The sequence below is a fragment of the Homalodisca vitripennis genome, chromosome 3, assembly GCF_021130785.1.
Source record: "Homalodisca vitripennis isolate AUS2020 chromosome 3, UT_GWSS_2.1, whole genome shotgun sequence".
Classification (NCBI taxonomy): Eukaryota; Metazoa; Arthropoda; class Insecta; order Hemiptera; family Cicadellidae; genus Homalodisca; species Homalodisca vitripennis.
The window spans coordinates 78,947,932-78,966,096 of record NC_060209.1 but is presented as its reverse complement, the minus strand read 5'-3'; the positions used below and the strand labels follow the sequence as shown (position 1 = coordinate 78,966,096).

At 32.7% G+C, this 18,165-nt stretch overlaps 1 protein-coding gene across 4 annotated transcripts in view; it reads left to right on the top strand.

Moving 5' to 3' along the window:
* Nucleotides 1-18,165, top strand: part of LOC124357087 (fatty acyl-CoA reductase wat-like) — a 54,078-nt gene that overhangs the window by 14,914 nt on the left and 20,999 nt on the right. For 2 of the 4 annotated variants that reach the window (XM_046808513.1, XM_046808516.1), the window contains 6 exons: nucleotides 5,978-6,135; nucleotides 7,198-7,288; nucleotides 8,782-9,027; nucleotides 9,140-9,285; nucleotides 15,492-15,601; nucleotides 17,031-17,235. In XM_046808513.1, coding sequence (XP_046664469.1) covers nucleotides 5,978-6,135; nucleotides 7,198-7,288; nucleotides 8,782-9,027; nucleotides 9,140-9,285; nucleotides 15,492-15,601; nucleotides 17,031-17,235 — 956 coding nt within the window. Of the gene's footprint in view, nucleotides 1-5,967; nucleotides 6,136-7,197; nucleotides 7,289-8,781; nucleotides 9,028-9,139; nucleotides 9,286-15,491; nucleotides 15,602-17,030; nucleotides 17,236-18,165 lie in introns of all 4 variants that reach the window. The other 2 variants (XM_046808515.1, XM_046808514.1) reach the window with 1 other exon arrangement.

Below are 18,165 nucleotides of genomic sequence, written 5' to 3'. Positions count from 1 at the left end.
AGAAGTGATATTTTTCTTATTCAGCATTATATTTGGAACATTTTGCATATTTTTAGAACTAGGACTACTACATTTTGTAAAAACTATACGTCAAGGATTTTGAAAAATAAAAATATAAAGAACTACACAACCGGTTAGCAGTACCAGATTTTTTTATGATAAAAGATAAGCATTTTTATTTTTACTTGATCTTATAGAACATATGTTTGTGTAAAAAAACCATATGTAATACATGCAATTTGAACATATGTACGTATATAAAAAGTTGTTTAAAAAAGATATGTCATATGCTCGAAAATGGCCTAGCACTTTGAAGTGGTTTAGTCATCACTTGGAGGGTTAAAGATAACCCATGTTCCTTAATTTTAAATTTTTGGTATTCACAATGAATAACATCTTCTGTAAGTAGTTTGTAACTAACTTGGTACCGTTGGTTTGTTGGACAACTGTTTGCCACAAATTAGGCATTAAGGTTGGGACTGTTTTCCAACAGATGATGTAAAAGTGAATAATAGGACCTCTCATGATTATTGTGATAATTTTTATGTTACCATTGTTATTACTAATTATGTCTTGTAGACAAGTTATATTATGTTACATAAGTTATTGCCAGAACATTTTTCTTCGCACTTACATTGATACTTAAGTTTATTTTAACCTGAATTCTAACCAGGTAATTTGTTATTCTTCGTTATAAAACAATCCGTTTCAACATAATCAATTCTAACTGAAACAAGAAACACCACTGGTACTGGCAGTATGATTCAGTCCGCCATTTGATAGTTTGAGTTTGGCTATCATCTGCATTCCAGCAGCAGACAAGTACTGAACTATTGCAAAGGATTAACACATTGACTGCGGCGTAGTTTCACCCCGCTCTAGCAAGTGGCTACACCACACTGAAACAGTAAACAAGCGGTAGAGCGCACGGTCCCCGGTGACCGCTACGCACCCAATGTGTTAAATAATATGGTACTGTGTGCTATCACATTCTTGTTATGTTAAGTCACTCCGATAGTGGAATGGTATAGAGTAAGAAGGTAAACACAGCTGTATATGTGTTAAGTAACAAATATATGTAGATGTAGAGTTGGTCGTATCAGAGGAGGAGTGGGAATCTTTATTGCCAATCATCTCGACGCAAGAACACTAGATGTAGATTCATTCTCAACGGAGCTGCATTTTGAGGTGGCGGCGGTAATCTTGGATAAGTTCAAGATCATTGTTGTCTGCATTTACCGCTCTCCTGCATCTGACCCGGCGGAGTTTCTGAGAACATTGGAAGCCTTGTTGACCTACCTGTCAAAATGGAAGGATCACATAATCTTGGCTGGAGGTGACCTCAATGGAGACTTTGATATAACTACCACAAAGGCGACAGTTGCTGATTTCCTCAACTTACTTCGGCAGTTTAATTGTTACTGCTTAAACTCTAGTCCAACGAGAGGTAACAGTTGCCTAGATAATGTTTTTGTTAACTGTAACTCTGATGGAATATTGTGTAATATTAAGAGCTTCCCTTATTCGGACCACGATGGCTTGGTTATAGGACTCAAGGCCATTGATCATTTTGCGCCATTGGAGGCCTCAACTAATTCCTTTGAGAACAATAACTCTTTTAAATTGGTGCTAACCAAGCACTGTGTTTATAATATAATAGAGAAACTGAATCTAGTCAACTGGTATTTCCTCTCTCCTCAATATTTTTGCAATGCAGCAACAATGTTTAAATATTTTTTCTCAACTTTAAATGATATTGTTAATTTTTTCTTACAATTAAAACCTCATAAATCTAAAGCAAGTAGCAGAAAAACAAATTGTAATTGGTACACACCTGAACTAGTTACAATGAAGGAAAAATTGTTGTCTCTTGACTATCTGTTTAAAAACACAGGAAGCACATTAGTAAAAGGTCAGCTGCTGGTTTTAAAAAAAGAGTATAGACTTAAGATTTCTGCTGCTAAAGTTGCTCATAATAGTAAGTTGATAGAGTGTAGCAAAAATAAATGTAAGACAGCTTGGGCTTTAATTAAGAAAAATTTTAATCTTTCAAGTGAAAGCAAACCATTGATTGAACCAAATATGTTTAATAATTTTTGCATTGATGCTGTAGAGAAAATCAAAAGAGATATTGCACAGCCCGTTATAGGGGCTGAAAATCTTGTCAGAAATGTAAGCTTAAGACGTCCTAGTTATACGCCTGATAATATGTGTTTGTTTGAGTGGAAAACTGTTACATCATATGATGTCTTAAAGGCTGTTAAACATCTCAGTAACTCTAACAGTAATGATTTTTACAACATGTCAAATAATTTCTTGAAGCAAATAATTCCAAGCATTTCAACTCCTTTAGCAATTTGTGTAAATAGTATGTTACAAGAAGGGATTTTCCCGGAGGAGCTTAAAATTTCTAGAGTTTTTCCTGTTTTTAAGAAGGGACCCAAAGATAAACCAGAAAGCTATCGTCCTATTTCTCTTGTACCTGTACTATCAAAAGTGATTGAAGTCATAATTTATAACCAGGTTATATTGTTTTTAGAAACAAATGATATTTTGTCCAGCTTTCAGTTTGGCTTTAGGAGCGGTAAGAGTACTCTGGATGCTATTGAAGAATTAGTATCACAAATCTTGCAGGCCTTTGAGGCAAGGTCCTTTGCTCAGGTCACCTTTTGTGACCTGAGTAAGGCCTTTGACAGTGTTGACCATTCAGACCTTTTATCAAAGTTGAATTTCTATGGCTTCCAGGGTGTCTCTCTGAGACTCTTTGAGTCTTATCTTAGGAATAGAAGGCAGGTAGTGTGCATTGATGGTGAACAGTCACAAGAAGTTTACTTGAGGTTTGGTGTTCCCCAGGGATCTGTCCTGGGACCTTTGTTATTTTTAATTAGTATTAATGATTTACCTCACAATGTTACTAGTAATACTCTTCTTTACGCTGATGATACATCATTTGTAAATGTTTCCAGTAGCCTCCTAGACTTAAAAAATTTGGTAAATAACTCAATGGAAGAATCGGGAAACTGGTTTAGAGCTAACGGTTATCTATTAAACAAAAATAAAACTGAAAATATAATTTTTTCTTTAAGGCCGTATGATGAAGGACTAGTGGAAATGGAAACAGTTACTAGTACTAAGTTTTTAGGTATAAGTGTTGATCATCGGCTTACATGGAGTACTCATATAGACTATATCAAAACTAGGCTATCTAGAGTTGTATATTTGTTGGGACGATTGAAAAATTGTGTAACATCTGAATATATTAGAATGGCTTACTTTGCTTTTTTCCAATCAATAATTAAGTATTGCTTACTTGTGTGGGGCAACTCTTCAAGAATTATAGAAATTTTAAAATTGCAAAAGAAAGTCGTTAGAATAATTGACGGTTCAAATCCATCTGATCATTGTAAGCCTATTTTTAAAAGATTAGAAATAAATACAGTAATTAACCTTTACATATTTGAACTGGCTGTCTATTCCTTAAAAAAACTACCTGACATGGTCCTAAATGAAAATATACACTCATTCAATACCCGCAATAAAAATAAAATTAGTTTTCAGCACTGTCGTTTAAGTAAGTTTTTAAAAAGTCATGTTGTAATGTGTAAGAAAGTGTATAATAAATTAGTTTCCAATATAAATAAATACCCGCAACAGGTATTCCTAAAAAAATTAAATTATTGGCTTTTAAAAAATCCCTTTTATGGTTTTAATGAATTCCTAGAGCTTTCTGACACAACTTTTTAATGTAATTTTTGTCCTGTTATTGTTACCCTTCGATTTTAACCATATGTTTATATTTTTTGTTATTATATATGTTATTGTAAATGGTTTGTTGATTATTTAATAGTTTATTTACGATATTGATCCAACTGGAAGGCATAATTTGTAATTTGTAACTGGTTCAGTATATTTTAAGTTAACTCAAACTATAATTTGTCTCTAATTATTGTGACAAAGAGTAGTATTTCGGCTTATTGACAATGTCTATGCATGTACAATGTCTACGACAATAAAAGAATTTGATTTGATTTGATTTGATTTAAGGTAAATAAAACTCAGTGACTGCTTATAAATAGGAGTGCGTGGAATTTCACAGCACACCATTAAAAGTCTCGTGGTACACTGGATGGGAATTTTTTTAAATTATGGTATTTAGAAATAAAACTATCATATTAGAATGGCTAATTCAGTGTAAACTGAATGCTCACGTTTACTGTACAAGGGTGTTTTGATAAGTCGGTTAAAAATAGAATAAAATATTGTTTTAAATGCAAAAACTCCCTTTATTTCTCCACATAGTCTCCCTGCAAAGCTATACACTTGGTTCAGTGAGTTATCAATTTTTTAAACCCAACAGCAAAGTAGGGCTTGTCAAACTCTGTAAAATAGTCCATCACAGCGGCAGACACTTCCTCATTCAAGGAACATTTTTCCCACTAAGCCAAATTTTCAAGATTGAGAATAAGAAGATGTGACTTCGAGCCAAGTCTGAATAGGGTGGGTGAGGAACCAATTCGAAACCCAAGTCGAGTACTTTTGTCATTGCGATAGCCGCTCTGTGGGCTGGAGCATTGTCCAGGTGGAACAGCACCTTCTTCTGTGCCAGTCTTGGATGTTTTTCAATGAGTTCCTATTTGAAATGATCCAAGAGAGCAGCATAATAAGGCCCAGTTATGAATCTGCCTTTTTACAAATAATCTATCAGCATTATATCCTGGGAATCCCAAAAGACAGTGGCCATCATCACCTTCCCAGCTGACAAAACAGTCTTCACCTTTGTTGCACTCTCCCCACTCTTCTTCCATTGTTTGAAATGAAAAATGAAATGAAAAATTCTTTATTTTTACAGGCAAAGTTAGGGCCGCATGGCCCTTTCTTACACTTAACCTGTTGCAATGTAAAATTTAAAACATTAAATAAATATTACCTAAGAATAAAACAAAACATAATAAAGATAATAAAATAAAGAAATAATTACATTTACACAAAGTAGTGAAATTAATGTAATATTTTAACGTGTAATAATTAAAATTTAACACATTAATAAATTAACCATCTCTACTATTCTTAAAACATAATATAAATTTATATTTATTGTTTGGACTGTTGTTTGGTCTCTGGAGTGCAATGATATAGATCCAAGTTTCATCCACAGCTATGAATCTGTGCAAAAAGTCCTGTGGATTGCATCTGAAAAGTGTGAGATTCTGAGTAGAAATGTTCTTTCGTTTTCGGTCCAATCTGAGGGGGCACACGCCTGAGCTTCTTCATGGCCAGTTTTTCATGGAGGATATAGTGCACTTATTCATTAACATGCCTTCAATGTTAGCTATCTCGCTAACTTTAAATCTTCGATCTACCATGACATGTATCTTATCAAAGGTTTCCCGTGTGGTAGCTTCAGTGGGCCGGCTGCAGAATGTTTCATCTTTCGTGCTTCTCCGATCACATTTAGACTCATTGATCAATAGTAAATGGTCTTCATTGTTTGTGCAGACCTACATGGAATTCACCCAACTTTGAATTGATCTGTGCAGCTGTCCAACCCTTCAAATGAAAATGTTTAATGACCGTACAAAATTCGTTTTTCTCCATCCTAAGGAACTAACTATGCAGTTACCACTTCAGCTGCCAGCAAACAGCTGCCATTTGAAATTTGCTGTTATATCTGTGGAAATATCAGACTTAGTAACAACTATGCAAGTTTCAAAAATTTTTCCAGCTCTTTCATACAAATTTACCAGACTGATTAAGCCGCTCTTGTACAGGTGATTGTGCCACTTACAATACCAACATCTCTTAAAACTGACCTTAGATTATTGTTCTGGCTGACCATTTAAGAATTTACTACTAATAGTTTTCTAACAGTAGAAGAGCTAATTTGATCCTTTATTAGTCATTTGGCGTTTTAATGTATTATTAAAAATCAGCTACAGGTGGAAGTTCTAAAACACTTTGTTTATTCAGGATCACTTAGAGTACTATGGACTACTACGAGCCGAGAGATGATTTGGACGAGCCGCCTTTGGCGCAGTCTGAACCAAGTCCCATCCAGCAAGTCTACCAAGGGGCCCACATATTCATTACAGGAGCTTCTGGCTTCATGGGCAAAATACTAATGGAGAAACTGTTGAGGTAATTTAGTATACAACTACTTATTAATAATGTCAACTAGTGTAAAGTAGTTAAATTTATCCACCCATTCATTACCTTCCATACCATAACATTGATAAAATTGAATCCGTTTCGCAGAATGTAAAAATCTTTTGGTACATATCTAGAATGTACGATAGATTTTCTCATTGTATACTATTTATTTACAGTGCTATGGAATTTTATGATGTTTCTAATTAATGAAGTTTATCCAACTTTACAATTAAATCAGCTTGCATTTTTTGTTCATTTGCCCTGTTCACATTAGCCTTGAAACTTATCATCCGAGTATATCCTCAAGGTAAAATCACTATATGCAGCATCAGGAAATATCCAAAAAGATTTATTCATAAAGGAAGAATAATTCAAATCACTAATGGGATATATATGTTATGGTTATATTGGCAATATTTCCAAGCAGCCTATTTTTATGAGGGGCATTCAATATTAAAGAAATAAATTAGTCTGAAGTAAAGAAAGTTGTGTGAAGCACAGTAATGTTTACACCTGAGTAGAATATTTCAAGTCTTAAAGACTCAGCTACTAATCCAAGAATCAGCAGATAGCAAGGATGTAAAAAATAATTTCAATTGACTGCCTGCCTGCCTGTAAGTTCAATATCTTTGGAACTGCATCTAGTTCATAAACATGTACATAACCTTTATCTAACTGTTTTAATTAAACAAGTTGGTCCTTGGTCTAGTGAGTACAATTTGTTGGTACAATATTGAGGCTATTGATCATCAATATTCACTTATCCGTACGAAGTTAGTCAGTTAGGTCAAGATTACGTTCGGTCGGTCCTTCGATACTATGTTGTATCTGTTTATTCAAGCCTAAACTGTCCAAAGAAACTAAATTTAAAATTAAAACCTTTCTCTTTAACCTAGCTACTTGGTTTTATTCTAAACTTTTGTAGTTTTCCAGATAAGAAAATTTGTGGATGCTCAGTAATGTTGTCTAATTTTTACAGGGTGAAGTAGTTTAATTGGTAATAAGGTACAGATTATTTGCAAGATTAAAAATGGAATGTTTATTTTTCAGAACGTGCAATGTTGCTCAAATTTACATTTTAGTGAGGGACAAGAAAGGTGTGAAATCACAAGAAAGGCTTGCATCCATATTTGATGATAAAGTGAGTAGTAAAGGAAAAAAATAACCAATATACTTTGAAACTTAACATTAACACTTATTCAGTTATAGAAATAGGCTTTCTCAACTTATTTGGCGAGGTGATTTGCCATTGCTTATTTTTTAATTTGTGTATATGTAGTTAATGCAGAGTACCATAGTCTCGTCACTGGTTTCTTCTGTGTTGTAACAAGAAAAAAGAAATACTTAAATTTGTTATGTTTTGTAATTCCCAGTTCAAATTTTCAGCACTTAAAAGTACAAAACTTGTGAGACTTATCTTTTCTACTACTGTAAACTATGAAGAGAATATTTTAAGAAGGTTAAGATTATTACAACCATTTTAATGATTTGTCATAAAACGTGTTCATTTGGGTAGTGAAAAAGTAAAAAGAATTTGTAATGTTACTGTTACATCCTGTAGTAGGCAAAACTAGAGTTGGGTAGTTGCAAGTGGAACAGCCTCGTTGTGACACTCCGTAACTGGAATGGTTCACTTGGATGGAGCCACGGCCGTTGCAACAAAAATGATATAAGGTTCAACTGGAGCTATCATGGCAAATATTGCAATGAATATCTGCCTGTCACGACAGTGAATGACTGCTGTTGCAATGAGAAAATAAGGTTCTACTGGAACTGTTGTAACAGCGTGACCATTGTCACCTGTTCTTTTCTTGCCAATATTTGTTATATATTGGGAAATTTACTTATATTCAGCAGTGTTTAAATCCAAGACAATCTTTAATAGATTGTATTTATCAACCATTTTAATCCCTAGTTAAGAAAATGTTTTTATATTTTCTTTTTTTATTTTATTTTCAACATTTAATTTCTAACTTAACCATCAAACTATATAATAATGTTTTTGTTATACTGTTTGTGATATGATTTTAATATTGTAAAAAAAACCTAAATAATTGTTGTAATACAAATAATTTAATTTCATGTGTTATGAAACATTGTTTGAATTTCAACCACTGTTATTAATTTGGCTCATTGTATCTTTTAGCCAAGTTGCGATTAAACAAATCATATATATATAAATATATATACAATCTGACAAGACGAAACGGAATGAAGATGGCATTTTGTTGAAATAGTACTCTTAACCAGAATCGCTCCACAGCTATTTCGAACTTGTTGCATCAGTTTAGCACACCTCTAGAAAAAAAAAACACAAATTTAATTTAAGTATTTGCGAATAGCTGAAAGTTTTTAATATATTGTACAGATAAAAACAATTGTTGCAGATTGTATTGTTCTCCTTATGAATAAAGCAGAATATAAATAAACAGCATACCTCCTGTTTTATACTTTTAAAGTTTTAAACAATGAAAATACTATCTATAGACCAAATAGTTTGAGCAGGGCATATGTTATTAATGTGGTAGAACATTGTAACAAAAATTTGTAAAATTCGTCTCTTAATTTATTTTGTTTTAATACTGAAAACTTACTTACTTGTATTTCAATGTAATGTTAAAAATGAAATTTTAGGTTTTTGAACTGCTGAAAGTAGAAAAGCCTGGTGAAATAAGAAAGGTGAAAATAATTCCGGGAGACTGCAGTCTACCTGATCTGGGACTGTCTGAGGAACACAAAGCTCTGTTATCTCATGTTAACTTTGTCTTCCATGTGGCTGCTACTCTAGCCATGGACCAGCATTTACGGGTCGCTTTCGTCACTAATGTTTTGGGTACAAAGTTTCTTCTGGAGTTTGTGAGGACTCTGCCTTATCTTAAAGTGAGTAAATATTCTTACTAGTAACTACACCTTACTGTGAAAAAACATGTTTAATCCAATCATTAACCAAAAATGAAATAAGATCAAAATGACTTATTCATTTGTGTTGTAGGCATTTATGTACATATCAACCGCATATACACATGCCTATCGTGACTTGGTGGAAGAAACCTTTTATGATGTAGTATTTGATGAGGAAGAAGTGGGACAAATCTGTAACCAATTGGATGATGAGCAGATTGGGGCATTAACACCTAAGTAAGTGGATATAGTCTAAGAACATACAAATTCTGGTTTAGACCTTTCATGCCCAAAGTTTGTTCTATATAGACATCAGTTTATGTCCATCTAGTGCAGGTGTTCAAATTTATACAATATGTCTTCAGTTTTAAAGTAAAGCTTTTGTAATTTGGCACAATAATGTTTGCAAATGTGTGGAACAAAATTACTAACCACAGCAGACACTCAAGTCAAAGAAAATATGAACTTCAATTGAAATATTATTAGCAAAACCACAATATTTACCAAACCACAATGTCTTTGTACTTTGGTTTTAATCTTGCTATGACTATCACAATTATAAATATAATAATTCGGAAGTTCATTGATTTTGTTGCAACTGTGTACTTCTGATCTATTGGAATTCACTCCCCAAAGGGTTAACAATTTAGCTTTACAGTTTCAAATGGTTCTAATAATAAACATTATTTTGTTTATAGTTTGTTGTTGACAATGGAAGGATTATAAAGGTAATAGGTTTCAATTTTATCTGACACTTACATAAACATCTATGTGATGGTGATAAAGTTGAATTATTATACAACTTAATTCCACATTGTATGTGTACAAATATTTTATATTACCAAGGGTGTTCTCATGATCAAAACTAGGGAGGGAGGCAAGCCATGATTGTTCAGGTTGTAACATTTTAGCAAGGAAAAGGGAAATGAAACCAAAATTCTAAGAAAACTATGTATTTATAACAGTGCTTATCACCTACAGTAATTACAATTATTTGCTTGAAAAATATTTTAAATCTAGTTACATGTCTTAACCCTTTAAGCGTCATGAAAAATTAGACCTGATCTTTGATAAAGTTACAATTTTTTAAAATTGCCAATGTGTAAAGTTAAATTTATTTTCGTTTCTGTATGTCAAAATAGAGTTATTTAACGGTAAATAAAATTTGTTTAGCCTTTTTTGGATTACCTAGGATAATTTTTAACTTTTGAGAATATCGTAGAATAGCAGTGTAGTTCTCACTAATAATTTTATAATTTATTCAGTAAGTATGGGAATGAAACACAGTTTTATAGATAAACGTATACTATATTACAAACCAATAAAATTAGAAAAATACAAAAGTAGACAAAGAGTGTTTATTTGGTGGCGGGCTGTCACAACTGACATTCCGCGCGTCTCCCGCAAGCCACTGTTATCGCGTGGACTTTGAACTTTCTTATCGCTCGGCAACCTGTAGGACAGCCTTGCAGGGCTTGAATTATGTTTCTTGCTTTGTGATTAACATCCTTATGACCGTAGTAAAATATTAAAAAGTTTGGGGTTGACCAAGTAATTGCTCAGAATTACCAAATCTTCAAATTCCGAATCGTCTGGATTCGCCATTCACACGAATAATGGTAAAAAACACTAAATAAATACTGGAAACTGCTGTATTTAATATGAATAATTTACTTTAAAAAGAATAAGACACAACAGAAAATTAGCGATAACCGAAATACATATGCGTGTACCGGACGCTTCTCACTAACAACTGGCTAGATGCCTTGACGGGAGCTCCCGTCAATGACTTTGTGAAAGGCGCGGGGCCACGCCCGCTAGACAGTGTTTGGCCAATTAGAAGCAACTGCCACTCCCATTGTAACAGAATTCGAGGCAGGGTAACCCGTCTGTATGTCGCATGACTACTAGAACCATCTAGCAGCAAAATATTCAACTAACATAGCAGTAAGAAAATAAAGAATGCAAAAACGCGGATCCACGGCAATAACGTTTTGAGCTTGTAGTGGCCCTCCGCGGATCCGCGTCAATAACGCTGGAAAGGTTAAACTAGTATAATTTTTGTTGGATTTGTAGAAAACTTGTTGAAAACTCCCGTTTCATTCCAGTCCTGATTTTTCTTAAAGAATTTCGGATGGGTACTTATAAAAAACAACCCCGTCAATCAGTCCTCTCCCATTGGCACTTCTCAGCCAGGTCTTTGCCCTTTAAAGGGTACTGAAAAATCGTTCAATAGTAGTCATAGTGGATGGGAAAGTATTTGCAACGAGGAGAAAAAAAAATACCCTTGTTACAATACCCTTGTTTTTTTTTTCCTTGTTACAAGAAGAAAAAAAATATTACCCTCCAAAAGTGCAGCCAATTCAATATCCTTTAATTTGTTTCCTGCCAAATCCTTCTTTTTCCACAGAATCTACCTCAAATCTAATTCTGCAAAGATATCACCCAACTTATAAAACTCTGTGAAAGGGTTTGCATTTTCCCCCAAATCTTTTGAAATGATTTTTAGCATGTAAGGAGGATGAACATGGGATAAGGCATAAGCAGGTGTATTTTCATGTGAAAATCTTAACATTCAGTGATAAAGTTCTGGAATCAAGATAAGGGATGATCAATTTACTCTCCAGTATTCAATTTCAGTCTTAGATGGTAGATTATTTCTGTGTATTTGCTTTTGAACAATGTGTGGAACTGTAAAATCAACCCCGACTTTCTCCACGATATTATGATGTTTCTGATGGTTTTGGTGAAGTAATTCATCAGAAACATGTTTAATTTCTTGTTGATCCTTCTTGATAACATAGAGGATTTTACCAGTATGTTTCCTCACCATAATCAAATCCATATTTTTACTTTGTAGAACGTTCACAACGGGTTCCAAAATTGCAATATGACTAAACCTACAATGAAAATTGGTTTAGTAACTGCACAGTGCAATTTATAGGCGAATTTTCCGCAGCATAGTTTCCTATGATCTAGAGATGTTCTAGGGCACTGACTATTTCAAGGAAGCTGTCTGAAAAATTTACAGTTCTCATATTTCTCAGACCATCTGGTCTTAGTATTTTTATAGATTAGGAGCCGAATTCTACATGCTGGCAACTCATGAAAAAAGATTTTCTACTCTTAAATGTTGCAGTTAAGTTTCTTATTTCCAGTAGTTTACTAGCATCATTGACCACAAGATTTAGTTTATGGCTTGAGCAATGGAAAAATAACGATTGTACTTATTCTTCAAAATGTCCTGTACACTACCTTCTTTTCCAGTCATCGTAGAATATCCGTCAAATCCAAATACAACACAATTCTCTGCTGAAAAATTCTGATTAACTAAAAAACTCTGAATTATGCTAGCGATTGTAGGGGCATCTTGAGATTTCAGTTCAACATAGCCTACAAATTCCTCTCTGATTTTTTCTTGATCCATTGTCATCATAAAACTGCAGTTGGATAGAAAGCTGTACTTATCCAGTGATATTTGCTGTTTCATCGGCCATTATAGCACAAGTTTTTGCTTGTTTACAATCTTCAATTATTCATCTTTGACAACTTCATCATATAATCTTATAATCTCATTTTTAATTTTTTATGAAGTATAGACGGCATTTTTTTGACATCTTATCCAAGTGACTCATCAACAGAGTCAATTCTCAAATTTAAAAGGTCCTCATCTCTGTCCTTTCCTGTAAGTGGCAAATCATGAGTTCTGCAAAATATATGATTCAAGAAATAATTGGGGACAATATTTGTTTGTTTCATAGAACATCCGTCAAATCTAAGTCAAACATAATTCTCTGCTAAAAGATTCTGATTAACTAAAGGACTTTGAAATGCATTAACGGTTTTAGTGGTATCTTGAGATTTCAGATCAACTTTGTGTACAAATTTCTCTGATTTTTTTCTTAATTCTCATTGTAAAACTGCAATCTGCTAGAAAGCTGTTCTTTTCCAACACTATCTGCTGTTTCATCAGTCATTACAATGTAAGCTTTGGCTTGTTTACAACTTCAATAATTCTTTATGACAACTTCACAAAATCTTAAGACTACTTCACCACATAATCTTATAATCTCAATACTATTATTTGGTGAAGTTTAGACTGCATTAAAAAAAAAATTTATTTGATAAAATGTAAACCTAATCATCCAATTTCCTACTTAGTTTCTAGATAATAATATATTCATACAAATAAAATTAACATTTTAGTATAAAGTTAAGCAAAGTTTTAATTTACAGTTTTATTTTCTACAGAAATTGAGAAATTACTTAACTTACCTTATTGGAACTAGTTTATTATATCCATTTAGGTATCTTCAATGTTCTTCCAATGTAAATATGAAGGTAAACTAATAAATTGTAACTGGAATAAATTTGGACAGTTGGTAGTCAAAAATATCACTTATTAAACAACAACAGTTATACTAAACTACTGATAACTAGCGGTGGGCAGCTCAATTAGCGACACTAACTAATTAGACCTAAGGGGAGGACAGAGGCCCTTCTAGAAAATTACCTTTTTTCTCATTGGCTGCTGCTTGTAGACTCTTCAAGTGCCTACTAGAGATCTCTTCCTCTCTTGAATCCCACTTATTGGCTACATAGGTTCCTCCTCTACCACTCACCGCCTCTAGATCAGTGTTCTGATATGTACGATTATAAAGATTGTAAAGATTACGATAATTATCTACCTTGAGTATTATTTTTCTGTTTTCCTATAGAAAATAATTGTGTACGTTTGTACGATAATTTCGATTGACAATAAAATAATGATAAATTACCAAAGTTTTATAATTTCAAAGTGTAAGTACTTTTTTAATTATTAAAATAGTTATTTCAAGAATTGTAATAAATTCCAGCAACAAAATTTAATAAACATTTTAAATTTTGCTTCCAGGGGACAGGGTAGCTGCATCTCGCTGGGTACGTCCCTAATCTATATTACTACGTCTTCAATGTGACTATAATATTCACAAAAGGACAAATGATGGTTAGGCAAACATTTTTGTGAATATCAGTATTTATAATTAATAGCACAAACATTCTATAACTTCTTTCAACAAAAATTTTTGTTTGATTTTAAATTTTGAACAATTGAACCTAATTTTTGTGTTTAATTTTTGTTTTTTTCCATTTAATACCAATTGTCCTGTACATATGTATGCTTCAACCTAAGGATTATTTGCTAAAATATTGGTTAGCATTTTTAAAGCTTCTCTATTAAAATTTGGTTTTTATAATTTATCTAATCTGGTGTTATTTGCAGTTGGTGAACCGAGAGGTCTGAGACACTATAAATTTGGCGTTACACCTTAAAAATATAAGAATCATTGCCAGTTATATCTTTGTTGTTGTTGCCTACTGTTCAGTTTATGTAATAATTGTAGGTTTATTCTGGGCTGAGCTAGCTATAACAGTCCATTGTGGCATCATGGATTTGAATAAGTTAAAATACCCTCTCACTGACTCACCGGAAAACTGGAGTGTACTACGATGCATGCAGCTTTGGTTGAGGCTATTAACACTATTCTGGATGACATAGTTTACATTAATCAGAGGGCACCTAAAATTGTTGTAACGCTCACCATCACTCCAATGTAAATTGTCCTCATTCTCTCTGTGCAGCATTCCTAAATATTCTTCCATGAACTTTTTGCACTTTTCCTGTATCACGGTAGATTTTAAAATTTTAAAATTAAACATACAAATGAAATCAATCAAATAAACGTTTTGTAAATTTTCCTTAACATACTCCCTCTACTGTACACTCTTCCTAAATTCTCCAGATCAAACTTGTGGTCTTCAAATTTTAATTAAACAGAACACACTTATCAATAAGCAATAATATATACAATGTTTATATCAGCTTTTATTAACACCAACTGGTATATTTAAAATATATAGTGAATAAAACCACTGTAGTGATGCAAAGTGTACTTTGACCATATGACTAAATTTCAGCCTGTTTATTCACCAATGGATTTGTTATGGTGGCTTCTTCATGTTAAGGCCAGTGGGGTGGGGCCATTTTTGTTATATTTGATTTTCCCCAACATATCACTCAATCTTTTAAATTAATGTTGTAGTAAAGCTATCTTATCTTCTTGACAGATTGATAAATTTGCCGGGGATCGATTCACTTAATTAATATAGATTTTATTAATATTAGTGTATAGATTTTTTTAGAAATGAGGCATTACCATTTAAGATCTCAGTATTGCTTGGATAAAACTATCTCTATAACTTTATGGCCACATACTTCATCCATGCCTCTGGAATTTTGACATTTTTCCACAGTCTGCATGCAACAGGGAAACTTTTGTATTTCTCAAAATTGGCGTATGATAGTAAGTTGGATTATTTGTATAAGCCAAATTGACCGGCCTGATAACCCCTAAATGTATAAACTTCATGTAAGAAAAAATAATTGACTTTCTTTGTTCCAGATTAATAGGAAAATGGGGTAACACGTATGCATTAACAAAAGCGTTTGCTGAAAATCTCATTTCAAAATATGATAAAATTATTCCAATAGGTGTAGTTCGCCCATCTATAGGTAAGGAAATCTGTTGGTAAATTCTTATAATACAATTCAATGTAGACATATCTATTTGAAATATTTTGTAAAATCTTAAAACTGTAAAATTAGCAATAGACATTTTACATAATTAATTTTGAGATAAAAACAATCCCAATTATCCTGAGAATCATCAACCCTACTCTACTGTTTTGTAAATAAAAACCACAAAAAACTGATCCCCATTACTGATCGCAAAACATGAATTTGTTGTACTTTGTGTATGAAATATGATATAGATGATAGGTAGATGACATAATTAAAAAACTATTCTAGTTTAGTAAATCATATTTTGCTTGTAGTTCTGTTTACGTACATGCATTGTATATTCACAGACAGCAGTTGATCACCAGTAAACAATTTAAAGATTGCTAAAACATGTTATTGTATATTCTATATTATTATTTGTGCATCATCACGATTCTGCCTCATATATTCACGGACAACAGATGATGGGCATTATGCAAATGACTGATGATGAAAACTTGATTATAATATACTTTGTATTAAACACATAAATTACACAAATTATCCTAGTGTTTTAAATTTTAAATATATTGCTTGCAGTTTTGGAAACATGACAAACATCGCCACGAGTCTGCTGCATATATTCGCTGACCAGCAGTAAGCAAAGTACTGATCGCTCAAATGTGTTTTCGTACTTTTTGTATGAAAAAGCTTGGTTAGATTAATAAATTAACAGTTATCTTCACATTGCCAGAAAAACCTGTCTTGAGTTTTTACAAGTACTATGTATTTAAATTACTTGGACAAATTATGAATTTTCAAAACTTAATCCAAATCTTAAAAAATGGATTTCTGACATTCTTAATCTATTGGAGGCTATCCGATAACGTAAAAAGTAATTGACAAATACCACTCTATTTTAAAGGGATTTGCATATGTTCTGAGAAATAGCTATATATTAAGAATAAGTTATATTCCCTACCTTTAATAGCTCATACTAAAAAATATTATTTAGTCTGCAAATAATATGGCAATACATTTGTATCACTTATAAAACGTAATTTAAACATAACATGCTGAACATTTTCAAACCACCCTGTCATGAAATATGTTCTAGCAATAAATGTCAATTAGTAATTTGCGTAGACTCACGCTAATACACTAACACAAATGCCAAAAATATTAACTGTAATTTGTCAATTAAGTTTTCAAATAACAGAAGTACAGCAAAAACCTGTTTTAGCGATTGGTAATGTGTTTATTAACAATCAGTGGAAGATCTCAATATACTTGATTGCCGAATCCCATTGATAGATTCTTGAATCCGAATCTTTTTTAAAAATTCAGAATTTAACACATCATTAAAGTGGAGTAAGATGTGATCAGGTATTGATCGAATCTGGCTAAGCAAAAACAAAATAATGTAAAAATGATGTTTCAGTTGTGTCTGTGTGGGGCGATACACCATTGAGGGGTTGGATCAATAACATATATGGGGCCATAGGAGTGGTGGCAGGGACTGCCGTAGGGTTGCTGCGACTGTGGTGCGCGGACCCTCAAATGGTGGCTGACATGGTACCAGTCGACATAGCCATCAACGTGACCTTGGCTGCTGCTTGGGAAGTTGCCACCAAAAATACTAACCTGTTAGTATTATATGTATCACATTGAGTTGGATATTTTGCATTTAAAATCATGGCTTTAAGCAAGTTTGCAACTACTGGAAATTTATGCTCATGTAAGTCATGTACATTTTGAGTAGTGCAAAGGTTTTCATTATCAATACCAATGACACAGAACAATCAAACTGTCTAAATTAAAAAAAAATCTATTCAAATGAAAAATTATATGTAACTAGCTTTTCATGTATAACTATATTAGTTTATAAAATAATTTTTAGTATTCTCTCTATTATGCGTTAAGAAAATTTCTAGTGTATCTGAATGTATTTCGACAGTGGCTGGCAGTCGATTGGACAAAACAGGTCTCATGTCCTATTTACTGATTAACAGCAGATTGTGGGCCAGTTGGCTTCAATTTGAGCTAGAGGAGGGCCTCAGTTGGTATCATACTCAAGTTTTTCATTGATAACATTGTCCTTCAAGTTGTCATTTTGAAATGCTTTGAGTTTATAATCTTTTTGACTTGCGGATTATATCATCCAGGTTATCATTAAAATTATTGACTACTTGTTGAGCAAAGGTCAATTTTAGCTTACCTACTCTAGGTTAGGTTTGTGTTGTTTGTCAGATCGTGCAATCCACTTCCTATTTTGTAGTACAGTGAAATTTAATAAAATGTTTCTTATAAAATATTTTCTCAGTTCATAATTAGTTTAAACTGTATGGGACGTGTTTAGTGTAAAATTTAAATATTTGGATATGAGACAAGTTAATTTTGTTATATTTTACTTAAAATAAAATGTGTACATACATGTATGAACTGAAAACTATATTTACTTTACAAAAGTAAATAAGTAAATAAAACTATTAAAACATTAATGTTTTTTTTAATCATATACTATGAACACAAGCTGGTTATGTAGATATTGTAATTCAGTTGAAGAAAGTCATCTA